The sequence below is a fragment of the Ambystoma mexicanum genome, chromosome 1q (assembly GCF_040938575.1).
Source record: "Ambystoma mexicanum isolate Mex_15411 chromosome 1q, UKY_AmexF1_1, whole genome shotgun sequence".
NCBI classification, from domain to species: Eukaryota; Metazoa; Chordata; class Amphibia; order Caudata; family Ambystomatidae; genus Ambystoma; species Ambystoma mexicanum.
Window position 1 is genome coordinate 357,155,219 of NC_090922.1, and position 13,488 is coordinate 357,168,706.

The following is a 13,488-nucleotide window of genomic DNA, read 5'->3' on the forward strand; positions in this document are numbered from 1 at the left end:
GATGTGGTCCTTTTTGGATATGCCGGTGGCGGCCCCAAGTGCATTGTTTTGAATAGTCTGTTTTTTTCTGATGTTTTTTGCTGAGATGCCTGCTAGGAGGGCATTGCAATAATCAAGCCGAGACCCGATTATTGCTCTAGCTAGGTGAGGCAGTTCTGCTCAGACAAAAAAGGTCTGGCTGCGGTGAGCAATTTAGAGTGGTATGCTGCAGCAGACGCTATGACGTTAACCTGTCTGACCATTGATAGGTAGCAGTCTAGGTAGACACCCAGGGTTTTGACCGCCTGGGAGACAGGGACTAGAGTGTTGTCGATTATGAAAGATCTGTATTTTTCCATCGAGTTTCTTTAGGGTTCCAGGTGATCCAATAAGTAGAAGTTTGTTTTTTCCACCGTTAAGGCACAACCAATTCTCTGCCATCCAAGTTAGAATCGTGGAGTAAATGGAGTTTAGAGTTTCCCTGTCGGCTACATAGGAGGACCTGCGTACCATCAGCATAATCCGTATATGTGATGCCTAGCAGGTCCAGGAAGTTGAATAATGGCCTCATGAACAAGTTGTAGAGGGTGCATGAGATGCAGGATCCTTGTGGGACTCCGCATTTGATCAGAGTGGGGCTGGCGCAAGCTTGGTCAGAGAAGACTTTCATAACGCTTTCGTGGAGAAAGGATGTGATCCAAGCTGTAGCCTTAGTTGAAAAATTGGCAGTGGAGGAGAGGTGGTGGAAGAGGGTGTTATGGTTCGCCAAGTCAAAAATTGCGGATAAGTCGAGGAGCCGATGTAGGGCTGATTTGCCTGCATCTCTGAAATCATCATTTTATTTTTGAGGTCTAATAGTGCGCTTACGGTCCCATGGCCTGGACGGAAGCCAGACTGCCAAGAAGGTTATTAGCTTCAAGGAATTTGTGGACCTGCAGGTGGGCTGCTTTGTCAAGGATTTTTAAGAGAAATGGGACTGTGGTGATGGGTCTGTAGTTCCCTGGGATGGTTGGGTCGAGGGCGGGTTTCTTCACGAGCAGGTGAACCCAGGCTTTTTTGAGGCAAGCTGGGACGTGGCTGGATGTGAAGGAGGCATTGATAAAGGCTGTAAGGAACGGGTGCGAGGCTGGAGGCACATTCTTTAATATGTTGAACGGGGCAGGCATCCCCTTTACAATTGGAGGGTTGGTTTGATTATTTAAGGAGGGCTATGACTTCCTGTTCACTCATATTCTTGAAGGAAAAGGAGGGGGCGTTACAAGAAGTGTTACAGTGAAGGTTAGATATTTGTTGTCTTGGGGCCTGTTGGTAGTCGATGATTTTGTTTTGAAGGATGTTCAATTTGTCAAGCAAGGCAGTCTGGATACTGTTACACCACTCGTCATTTTTGGTGAGGGTTGGCGGTGTGGGAGCTGGGGATTCAAGCTCCCTAAAAAAGGCAAAGATCTCTTTCGAGTCTGATTTAGCGTTTGCTATCCTAGTGTTGAACGAGTTGGACTTGGCTTTAATTATGGCAGCTTCATATTCTCTGGAGATAGTCTTGAATGCTACTTTAGAGGAGTCACTAGGCTTGGCTAACCAAGTGGAGTGTGCTGTTCTCTTTCTTGTACACAACTCTACAAGCTCAGAGGAGAACCACGCATTTGTGTGTTTGGTGCGCTTAGCTTTCCTAGAGGTGAGTGGGGCAATGGCGTCAACCGCTTGGGTTATGATGGTGTTGTAGGTGGAGGCAAGGGTACCCAGGTCATTGGATAAAGGGGACTGGAGGGCAGGCACCCGGAGGTAGGGTAAAAGCCTATCCTTCGTGAGCTCCTGGGGAGAGCCGGGGGGAGAGGAGTCATTTGTAGGGGAGGCTCCTTGGCTAGGTTGAGTTTAAAAGGAATGGAGTGGTGGTCTGACCAGGGAATAGGTGAGATAGCTGTGATCGTGAGAGGGCAGTTGTGGTGGGCGACCCAGTCAAGGGTGCGTCCTTTGATGTGGGTGGGGTCCGTAACAGCCTGTTTGAAGCCTAAGGAGGATAGAGCTTTGTTGAGGGTGGCTGCATGGGAGTCGGCAGGGTTGTTCAGGCCAAAGTTTAGGTCTCCATGGAGAATAGCTTTGGAGGTTTTTTTAGATTATCCGAGATGGCGTGTAAAAGGGCATCTTGGAAATCCGTGACTGGGCCAGGTGGTCGGTACATAATGTGGAGGGCAATGGTGCAGTTGGGGAAGGGTTGACTTTGAGGAGCAGGCAGTCACTGTTAAAGTCTAGTTTCCTTGCACCGTTCTGATCGGTATGGTCTCTTTGGCTATGAGAGCTAACCCTCCACCTTTCTGAAGGGTGCGATCTTGCCTAAAAATGGTGTAACGCAGGGGAAGGGGTAGGGCAAGGGCAGGGCCAGATGCTTTGTGTAGCCAGGTTTCGCTGACGATTAGTAGATCAAGGTTGCAGCTGGTGATGAAGTCGTGAATGTCCAGGGCATGGGCTGGGAGCGACCGGGCATTGATGAGGGCACAGCTGAGTGGGCCGGGGTGGGAGGTGGCAGGTATGCTAGGGGCCTATAATAGGGCAGTATCATTGTTGTAGATTACGGGCACACTGGTGACAACTACTGGCAGTATCATAGGGGCGATCATTTTGGCAGTGTCAATTAGTATTCAGTCATAGTGGTGGCAATAACTGGCGGCAACATAGGGGCGGCAGGTAAGGCAGTATCATGATTGTTATTCACAGGCACAGTGGTAGCCAAAACTGGCGGTAACAGAGGGGCAGCAGGTAAGGCAGTATCAAGATTGGTATTCACAGGCACAGTGGTAGCCAAAACTGGTGGTAACATAGGGGCAATAAGTATGGCAATATCAAGATTAGCATTCACAGGCAAAGTGGTAGTCACAACTGGCGGTAACATATGGGCAGCAAGTATGGCAGTATCAGGATGAGCATTAACAAGCACAGTGGTGGCCAAAACTGGCGGTAACATATGGGCAGCAAGAATGGCAGTATCAAGATTGGTATTCACGGGCACAGTGGTAGCTAAAACTGGCGGTAACATTGGGGCAGCAAGTATGGCAGTGTCAGGAGGAGCATTAACAGGCACAGTGGTGGCCAAAACTGGCAGTAACATATGGGCAGCAGGTATGGCAGTATCAGGATTCATAATAACAGGCACAGTGGTGGCCAATAATGGCGGTGACATAGGGGCGTACACTCTGACTTCCTGGGAGATGTCTATAATAGGCATAGTGAGGGTTCCCTTGGTTTCCGACCGAGTGGGAGGAACTGAAAACTCTGGATCCCTTGCTGTAATCTCAGGAGCGCTAGCGGGCGAGGACCGTGCTGGGTGCTCAACAGAATGTGTTGGGTGCTGGGTTTGGGCTGCTTTCGTGTGCGTTGGTCTTATGGCGCGAGTGCGCAGTCTTAGAATTGATAGCATCCTGTGCATCCTGCTTTGCATTCGCCCAGATTTCTCACAGAGAGGAAATTGTGAAGATAGCTGGATTGTGGGCGGGTGTGAACGTTTGGCAATGCACGTAGACTGGGCAGTTTGATCCATGCTTTGAGTTGCGGGCATGGCTGTCACGTGGGTGACCCCGGGAGCTGAGGAACATCCAAAGCCTTTAATGCAGGTGAGCTTGTAAAGCGGAACATGTAGGGCGCTAGAGGGGTACGTGAGCCTTGACCCCAGTCTTGAGTTCCTGGTGTAGAGGGGCGGGGTGTAGGTGGAGAGAGGGGCAGTGAGGGTGCATGCTCGAAGGTGTGTAGCCCCACCCGCTAAAAAGGCTGGCATGGAAGTATCTGCTGTGGCGAAATCATTCTTTGAGGCCAGTGTTGGTTTCACACCAAGGGTGACTTCAATATGGGAGGCTTTCAAGCTGTATCTGAGAGGGATATGTATGGGCACTGAGCTGGGGGTATTACGTATAGTGCGTCACTAAATGACAAACTTAGAGAAGGAGATGAAGGCTGTGGAGCTCCATCTTAAAGACAAGCTGGACCAATTCAGGAAGGCAGCGACTAGGGAAATACAATTTCTAAATGGTCCTGTGTTGGATCGTAAATATGGTCAAATAAATTGGATGGGGTGGACACTGGTGTGGTTGGTGAGAGGAGAGAGGGGTGGCAGAGGGCTACATACTTCTCCGGACAAAGTCCTGTTGACATTGCTATTACTAAGCCAAGCTGTTTTTGAAAAATGATATGGTTGAGATGCCGGACTTGTGAGCTTACATCCAGGAGTACACCCCCCGAGAGGTTGGCTGTAGAAGCCCTGGAGGACTTCCGTTCTCCAATCATGGTGGAAGAAATAATCATGGCAGTTAGAGACCTCCCAACTGTAAAGTCCCCTGGTTCTGAATGTTTTGAGTGCTGAATTCTACAAGCAAGGAATTTGCACCACTTGTGGTCAAGGTCTGGTAAGAGGCCTATGTGAAGGGAACCCTAACTCTGTCAATAAATTAAGCGCTAAATACTTAGTTTCCTCTAAATTTTAAACGGGATAAATATCCAGCCCGTTGTGCCTCCTAGAGGTCATTTCGCTCCTTAATTTGGACACAAAGGTTTTTGCTAAGATGTTGGCTACGTGTCTCATTAAGCATGTCACCCTGTATATACATCTGGATCAATCAGGGTTCCTTCCAGCTAGATCGACAACCTTAAACCTGTGTAGACTCTTTGCTATTCTCGCTCAGAATTACCCCAAGGTTCAGGAAGTAACTGCCCTTTGAGAAGTCATTCGATTTCTTAGTGTTAAGGTACTTGTTCTTGGTCCTGGAGACAATGGGCCTATCAGATTTTTCTAAAAAGAGTCTGATTGCTATATTCCGGACCAGCAGCTAAAATTCTTGAACTGGGTGCGATCAGCAAGTTCTTTAATCTTGGGAGGGCTGCTTTCTGTTGCCGCTCCTGTTTACCATTGCGATGGAGTCTCTGACAGTCAGGCTGAGACGACTTATGTGAACAGGGGGTTGGCTTATGGCCGGATGATATTCTCTTATGCATCAGGAATTCCAGAATTAACTTACATCCACGGACTTATGAGAGGTGGCTTGGTTCGGGTCATTCTCGGGGACTGAAATTACATGGTCTAAGTCGATCCTGTTTCCTTTGGTTGATGACACAGTGTGCCCACCCGACATCAGAGACTGTAGGTGGAAGTGATCCTTGGTGAGGTACCGGGGAGCTGAAATCAACTGAGACTGTAAAAGGCTTCTGACGATAAATCACTGGTCCGCTTTAGCAACATTGAAACACAAGTTGGCATGGTGTTACCCCTCTCAATTTGGTGCAGGATCTCCCTCTCTAAAATGCTTATTCTCCCCAAGATGCTCTATTTATTCCAGAATATCCTGGTGTACTTGGGTAGGGAACTTTTCCAGCAACTCCGATCCCTACTAATCCAGTTGGTCTGACACCCTAAATATCTGTGTATTTGATGGGAGGTATTTACTAGGCCATTCGAACAGGGCGGTGTATCTGCTCCTGACATGGAATTGTACTACTTGGCAGCTCAGGCTCATTTTGCGTTCTATTGGATGCCAGGTAACCTTCTGCACCCACATCTCCGGCTGAGCGCACCTCACTATTTCCCTATACATTACAGTCACTATTGATCTCTCGCACTGGACGGGATGAGTGCAAATATGATACGGTAAACTGCACTAGGGATGCATGTACGAGAATCCTCCAGGCTCTGGGACTAATTATGTGCCGGATATTGGACTTTGGGGGTTCTGATCTTGGAACCCACGTGATTAAATTCAGGAGGTAGAACCTAAACTCTGCATATGGTCCGACCATCATTTTGTAGAATTCAAGATCAAACTACCTGAGAAACATTTTGGCAACGTTAAAAAAACGCAGAGGCTTCTCAGCAGGAACCTCAATAAAGTTACACCAGCAGACTTGAATAACTGTATTGATCAACTCATGACCTCCACTACCTATTTAGACTCCCCAGGCATTCTAGGTGATTCATATACAACTTATATTTCAGAAACACTGAATCAGGTTGCTCCATTGAAAAATTAAGACAATCAGAAAAGGGATTAACCATAGCACATGCTTTACCCACAAGTTAGCAACCATGAAACCATGAAGAAAGTAAAGACAGAGGCCGAACGTGAATGGACTTAATCTAAAACAGACCAAATAGACCTATATTTGATTTCAAACATATCTCTATAGTGGAAACAACTAAAGTAGTTGAAAATATGCGCCCCACCATCTGTGTAAGTGATATTATCCCATCACGAATCATCATAGAAAATGGAAAGATCTTTGCACCGTTTCTCACACGCTTTATCAACTCGTCTTTTGCCCATAACTCCATACCTGATACCTTCAAACAAGTGATAGTGACCCCCCATCTCAAGAAACCCAACTTGAACCGCAAAGGCCCTTCTAGTGCAAGTCCCATCACTAACGCCCCATTCTTACTGAAGATTGTCGATATGCCTGGTATCCAACTCTAAGAGTTCTTAGAACTCAACTCTATTCTGCACTCTAGACAATCGGGCTTCAGGCCCAACCATGGCACTGAGACTGCACTGTTAGATCTTCAATGTCAAATGCTCAATATTGTCAACAAAGGTAAAACTGGCCTCCTAATATTATTGGATGTATCCTCTGTGTTCAATCTCCTTAACCATGAACAACTATTACAAACATTAACAACCATAGGCTGCTGCTCCGAAAATGTGGTCAAATGGCTTAGCTCTTTCCTCAGCAACAGGATATCTCGTGTGCAGTGGGACATTGTTACTTCAGACCCAGAAGACATCATCTGTGGTGTCCTGGAGGGTGGGCGGAAAGTCATGTCTCTCCCCTGTCCTGTTTAATGTCTATAGTAAACCATTCTGTGACATGGTCACAGACATGAAAGTGCAGTTTACCAACTATGCAGACGACACCCAGCTACTAATGGAATTGAGTGGTGACTAGAAATAAGATTTGGATAGACTCCCACTCATCTATGAACCCATTGGTCTCTAAATGTTGCCTAACTGTATGTGTTTAAATGGCTCTTAGACCGAGATAAGGATATTTGAGCCCTCCCAGGCAAGGTCCATACTAGATCCTAAATACTTGCACTTTAACATTATGTTAGAATTCTTCTTACCGAGGTACAGCGCACCCAGCACCGAAAAGGCAATCTTGCGCTAAGACTGAAGCTAATTTAAGCAAAAACAAGAAAAGAGAAGAACCTAGAGAAGTAAGAGTTTTCAAAGCTTTCCTAAAAAGCATGTGAGTCAGACAGGCCCAAAGGGCGATCGGCAGGGCATTCAACAACATGGCGGCTCTAACCGAGAAAGCGCGGCCTCCCATTCTTGCACCCTGGACTCTAGGGACAGCCAGAAGGGAGCGGTCAGCTGAGCGCAGTTCGCGAGCAGGGGCATAAGGTCAGAATTTCAATTGCAGATATTACGGAATAGCAGCATTAAAAGCCCTATGCACTTAGCAAAGGGATTTAACAGACACACGCTTAGCCACTGGAAGGCAGTGGAGAGACCTAAGAACTTCTGAAATATGCTCTCGGTACGGGCTACCCGTAGCAAGGCGAGCAGCAGAATTTTGTAACACCTGCAAACGATGGATTAGATAGTCCAGTTGAGCCAGATATAGGGAATTGCAATAGTCATTCATGCTGACAACCAGGGCAGAGACTGCTGGGGCACGCAGATGAAGCGGAATATAGGGCAAAACCTTCCTAAGTATTTTAAGTTGGAAGTGGGCAGCCTGGCAGATCGAACCGATCTGAGAAGCCATGGAAAGGGAAGCCGATATTTTAACACCCAGATTTTTAACAGTAGGAACCGCCACCGGGAAAGTACCCAACGCAGATGGCCAGAGGGACAGTGTCCAAAGTGAAGGAACAGCATCGACTCCCACTATCAGCACCTTTGTCTTCTCTGCATTGAGTTTTCGCCAGTTTTCACTCATCCAGAATTCCGCTACAGAAAGGCAATCTGGTAGCTGAGTGACATTAGACAGATGGAGTAAGTCAAGCCAGACCAAGATCTGTGTGTCATCAACATACGAGTAGCATCTAAAGCCGTGGGATCAGATTAGGGCAGTTGCAGGCTGAATTCTCTTCAAGACCATGGCCATCACACACAAGTGTCTCTCCCTCGCAGCCCCCAGGTACCTATCTGAAAAAATATTACCTACTTTCTCCTTTAGACCTACTCGTTACCAACATACCAACCTTACCTCTGTCCCCTCCTTCAAAAGAGCCAAGGCAGGGGGTGCCAGCTTCCAATACCTAGCACCCACAAATTGGAACGCGCTGCCCACTACTCTCAGGAATTAATCATATGCTGCCTTCCGCAAAGCGCTAAACTCTTCAGTTTGACCAGCAATGCAGCCCTCTATCCCTGTCCCTCTCCCACTCCCTACTCAAGGAGCGTATTTCCACTATCGGGTTCCTCTGTAACCAAGGAACCCTCTAGCCTGACATCTCATTGCGTTCATTGTATCGGTTTGTTGTAATTGTTCTTCACCTTGATGCACTTTGATACTGCTGTGTACTGCCAGCCTGGCAATACGGCCTGTTTCACCTGTAACCCCTGAACCACTGTGGCATAGGTCACCAAGCAAATGTTTCACTTACAATTTCCTTAATATGAATGTGAATGTTCCCTACTCTGCATTGCTCATGTAACTAAACCAACTGTAACAGCACCACGATGCGTCAGGGCTGCTTGTGCGCTTTATAAATACAAATAAATAAAAAAGAAAAAAATTAATGTAGATGTTGAACAATTTGGGGGACAGGGCAGAGCCCTGCTGAACCCCACACAGCAAAGCCACAACTGCAGAAAGAAAAGGTCGAAGTAACAGTTGCTGAGACTGGTCTGACAAAAAAGAGCGAAAACATGAGGGAACAGCACCCGACATGCCAGCCGATGACAGCCAACTGATCAGGATGGCGTGATCGATAGTATGAAATGCGGCCGAAAGATTCAAAAGAATCAAGGCCGCCACTCCACCCTGATCAGCTATAAGCGTCAGGTCATCGAGCACTGAGACCAGCTCAGTCTCAGTCTCAGTGCCCCAGCCTGGTCTAAAGCCAGATTGGAACATGTTGAGCACAGCCATGGACTCGCAAAATTTGATCAGTAGAGGAGATACTCATGCAACTTCATAAAGAAGGGTAAAAGAGAGATGGGACGAAAATTACCAGGAAGGAGTCGATCAAGAGTCTGCTTTTTCAATAGGGGAATCACAGAAGCACACTTCAACACTGAGGGACTAATCCCGGAAGAGCATGAGATATTCACTGCAGCATGAGAGATTAACAATGTCTCATTATCAGAAAAGTAAAGACACTGTCCCCATATTTTGAAGCCTCGTTGAGCTCAGAACTTCACGCCGAACAAAACGTGAAAAGTTTGCAATACCATCTCGGAATGCCAAGACAGATTAAACCGTATGTCTCTAATAAAAACTGACTACTGCAATGCCCTGCTGAGTGGAACTAACAAAGTTAGCATTCAAAAACTGGAAACTTTACAAAATGAAGCTGTAAGGATCACTAAAAACACTCTCAAGAGAGACCACATATCCAACCACAGGAAGGACCTTCACTGCCTCCCTGTAGCAGCTAGAGTCCAATTTAAAACCAACATATTGGTCCACAAATGCATTTTCTGCAGAGCCCCTGCCTACTTGAGAGAATGTCTGGTGCTTTATGAGCCTAAAGGTACTCTACGCTCCAGTGCCTCCCTCCGTCTGGTATGTCCTCGTACTAAACGTACAAGAGGGAACAGTCATCCCTTCTGCTCTCAGGCAGCACTCTAATGGAACTCACTCCCCTTAGACCTGTGACAAGAAAATAACCCCCCTCCCTTTAAGAGACAATTTAAAACGCACCTCTTTGAGTGAGACCCTCTCTTTTTATCTTATGTTCTTCTCTTGTCCCGTCTTCTTCTACCGCACCCGAAATACCGGCAATCCCCTCCATGGAGTCCAAGAGGACTCCATGGAATGGGGATTTACCTCCGTTGCCAGCACCTGGAATATCCTGTTAATACCGAAATGTCATGCACTGTTAATGGTAGGTCCGTTTCCCGGTATCTTAATTATCAGCGGGATACCCAGAAACCTATGAGGGCCAGGGTCTTCAGGTCACCAGCATCAAGGGCTATTTAGTTGCACGCTCTATTTTTAAGTGCACGCTCTAGCAGGGGTTGTTTTTCACAATCCCTTTGGTGGTCCAGTTTTTTAAAGGCCTGGCCTAACAAACATCTTCACTCCGACCCCCATAGTGGTGCCCGCATGGGACTTGAACCTTGTATTGACATTCATAATGGCTTCTCGGTTTGAGCCAAGGCATTTCTGTCCTTTGAGACTTCTCATATGGAAGTCGGCCTTCTTGGTTGCTATATCATCAGCTCGAAGGGTGAGCCAATTACAGGCCCTACCCTGCAAGCCACCATTTATGATTTTTACTCAAGACAAGGTAACTCTTAGGGTATATCCTTCGTTTCTTCTGAAGGTTGTATCTGAGTTTCATTCGTCACAAGCAATTTGTTTGCCAGCATTCTATCCACCTCTTCACCAAGTTAAGCAGGAGTAGAGACTACATAGACTCTATCCTGAAAGGGCTCTGAGCTTCTCTATTGCTGTGCAGTGCTCACAGTGTACAAAAGGAAGTAGTGGAACTATGTTCCCTGCTGCCCTGCCTCCACCCCCCACAAACCCCAATGCCACACACCTTCCAATGCGCAATCCAAACCCCCAAACAAACCCTGCTATTTAAGGGAATGTTCAGCGCAGTGAACTGAAGTGCAAGTTTCAACTTCTTCCTACACTTACTTAAAATGGAAATATTCCGGAATGGTTTCTTTTTAAAATAAAAGTAAAGGAACAGTAAAACTTTTTTATTTTTTTTATTTTTTAAGTGGAGAAGCACCGCTCTCAACCACTGATTGCTCGGATGTACTAATTCAGACCGGAAGACCAACTTTTCATTGGTTACACCGACCTGAAAACAGGCAATGGAGACACAAAACATATGATTTCCATATGGATTATGCTTTGTGTCTCGGAGTGTTACACTAGAGTGTGTAAGCAAGGCCCTCATGTTTTGAGGGCACACTTGACTAGGGTTGTGGCAGCTACCTTAGCTCTTGAAAGACGAGTGCCGTTGAAGGATATTTGTCAAGTTGCAACGTGGGCTTCCATCCATACGTTCGCAAAACCCCACTACCTGCATTCCCTATCCACCAATTAGTTTTGGCAGAGCTGTCCTCCAAAAGGTGGTAACATTATTGTCAGAGTTCGCTCCATCCTTCCTCTATGAACTTCTATCTAAGATTAGGAATCTGTGGGAAGACAATCCATTAGAAGAATAAATTACTTACATCTGGTTATGTTCTTTCTGATTGATGTTTCTCCCACAGATTCCTCATCAACCTCCCAACCTACTCCGTTGTTTAGGAGCTTTCTCCTATGTTTCTATCATAGCTCTCACCTTTAACCCGTAAGCGTCTATTCTTTGTCTTGAATCCCTAATGCGGCTGTGCATGGTGTGAAAATGACAACTGAGGTAAAGGGGGGCGCTGGGAATGCCATGTATACTGGCGTCAATGTCACACCCGGTCCCAGGCAGACAGCTGAATTCTCAAGGCTGAACGGCACAGCACCACCTGCTGGTAGAAAACTTTTCTGAGAGTTCTACAGAGCAGGAAATATCTGAGATGTGGAATTTGTGGGAGGAACATCCTTCAGAAAGAACATTACCAGGGGTAAGTAATTTGTTCTGCGGAAGCCCTTTCGCCTCCTCTGTGACATATATTCCCCCTCATTGCAATCAAGGGGTTTTTGGTTCCATTTGCACCGCAGTAAATCTCTATCTTGCCACTGAATCGGATTCTGCTGGGTTGCAAAATGACACTACTTTGCTTCTTGAAACCATGTGGCTTCCAGGCGAGCCCCAGGCAACCATTTAACCAGAGATCGCACACTTTTTAAATGATACTGATAAATTATCCTGAGAGGTGGAAGGCATTTTCCAGAAATGGGAGAGTCATGGGTGCTTCTCTAAGCTTGATGATGCCACGCTAGTGCATGTCCACTTACACTTGCAACTTCAGTCAGTGGTCAAATTATTATACATGATTGTAGCATTCATTATCTGACACTGGTGACATTTCTAAGTGTGCTAACTTGTATGTATTAGTTGATTGCAGTTTTTAAATTGGTGTCATTCTAAATTGTACTTATGTGTTCCCACCAGGAGGTCAGAATGGGTTTAACATCCCTCAAGTTACCCCATGCCCAGAGGTTGGAGAGTACCTGAGAATGTCTCCAGATGAACTTCACACCCTGGACCCTCGAAATATTCAAGGATATGCACGGAGGCTCCTCTGCGATGCTTACATGTGCATGTATCAAAGTCCAACCATGAGCTTGTACAAGTGAACTGTGCTCCATAGAGTGGGGAAAAAAGACGATTCAAATTTCTAATGCACTAGAAAGACTTTTTATGTTGCATTCATTTAATGCATTTTATAAACTATGTATTCAGCTCTGTGGTTACATTATTTATTAAGAAGCATTTTTGCATTATGGAAAATGTTTGCTTTAATTATGCATCTCATAAACTGACATGACATGCTAAAGCTTTAAATTTTAAAGTGCTTTGTTAAAATTTTGTTTTAATTTTAGGTTAAATCACAAAATCCTGTTAAGTTTATTTGCAATGTAATATATATGTACAGAGTGTTTTGTGTTTTGCATTCCTTAAAATTCTGATGCTGGATTTATCGTCACTGGTTGTGTGCCTTTTAAGCTGGAATTAAAATAACTTGATCTATTTAATGCTTTGTGGCAGTACTGTGCGACATCAGCAAGGAACAAATCAAACTGTTGTGAAAAGTGAGCAGTAATTCAGAAGTATTATAGTATTGGCGTTTGATAGGTTCCTCCTCGCATATCGGTTCTACTTTGTTTTTTTAGTCTCAATCCTCCTGGCTTGGTGTAGTCTACCTACCACACTCCTTGAGGCTTCCGTTTTTGCTGTACCCTAGAAAAATAGAGATCTTGTTCCCAATGTGTCCCATCGGCCACTCAACTTCATGAAAGTCGAGCACTAAAATATTGGGCTAATAAATAAATCATCAATGCAGTCTGATAAAATATATGGTAGGAAGAACAAGAGTCCTGCGAGTCCTTAAGTCATGACACTGTACATAACTTAGGAAGCCTTGCCATCATCAAAGAAATATGAACTGCCGTCTATCTCCCATTGTCTTTACTGCTATTAATATTTGGGATATAGCTGTTTCCGATCTGACTGTGGCTTAGTGCCAGTGTGCTAATGTGCACGTTGTAGGTATCCACAATTAAGTGAATTGCCCCGCACGTACAGCTGGTCTTAAGACCAACCAAATATTTTCATCTGCTGACAATTAGTTTGTCGTGCAGTACTTTTGATTGAACTTATGTAACACAAATCTGAAAACGTAATTGTCTCAAGATGCCTTCTAGCAGGAGGAGTCCGTTTGGTTAGCTTCTTTGTGAGGAACT

At 45.7% G+C, this 13,488-nt stretch overlaps 1 protein-coding gene across 9 annotated transcripts in view; it reads left to right on the forward strand.

The window, feature by feature from the left end:
- Positions 1-12,780, forward strand: part of CYLD (CYLD lysine 63 deubiquitinase) — a 1,796,774-nt gene extending 1,783,994 nt beyond the window's left edge. For all 9 annotated transcript variants that reach the window (XM_069639469.1, XM_069639490.1, XM_069639472.1 and 6 more), the window contains one exon: positions 12,197-12,780. In XM_069639469.1, coding sequence (XP_069495570.1) covers positions 12,197-12,381 — 185 coding nt within the window. In that variant the 3' untranslated portion in view covers positions 12,382-12,780. The remainder of the gene's footprint in view (positions 1-12,196) is intronic.
- The last annotated feature ends 708 nt before the right edge of the window (positions 12,781-13,488 follow it).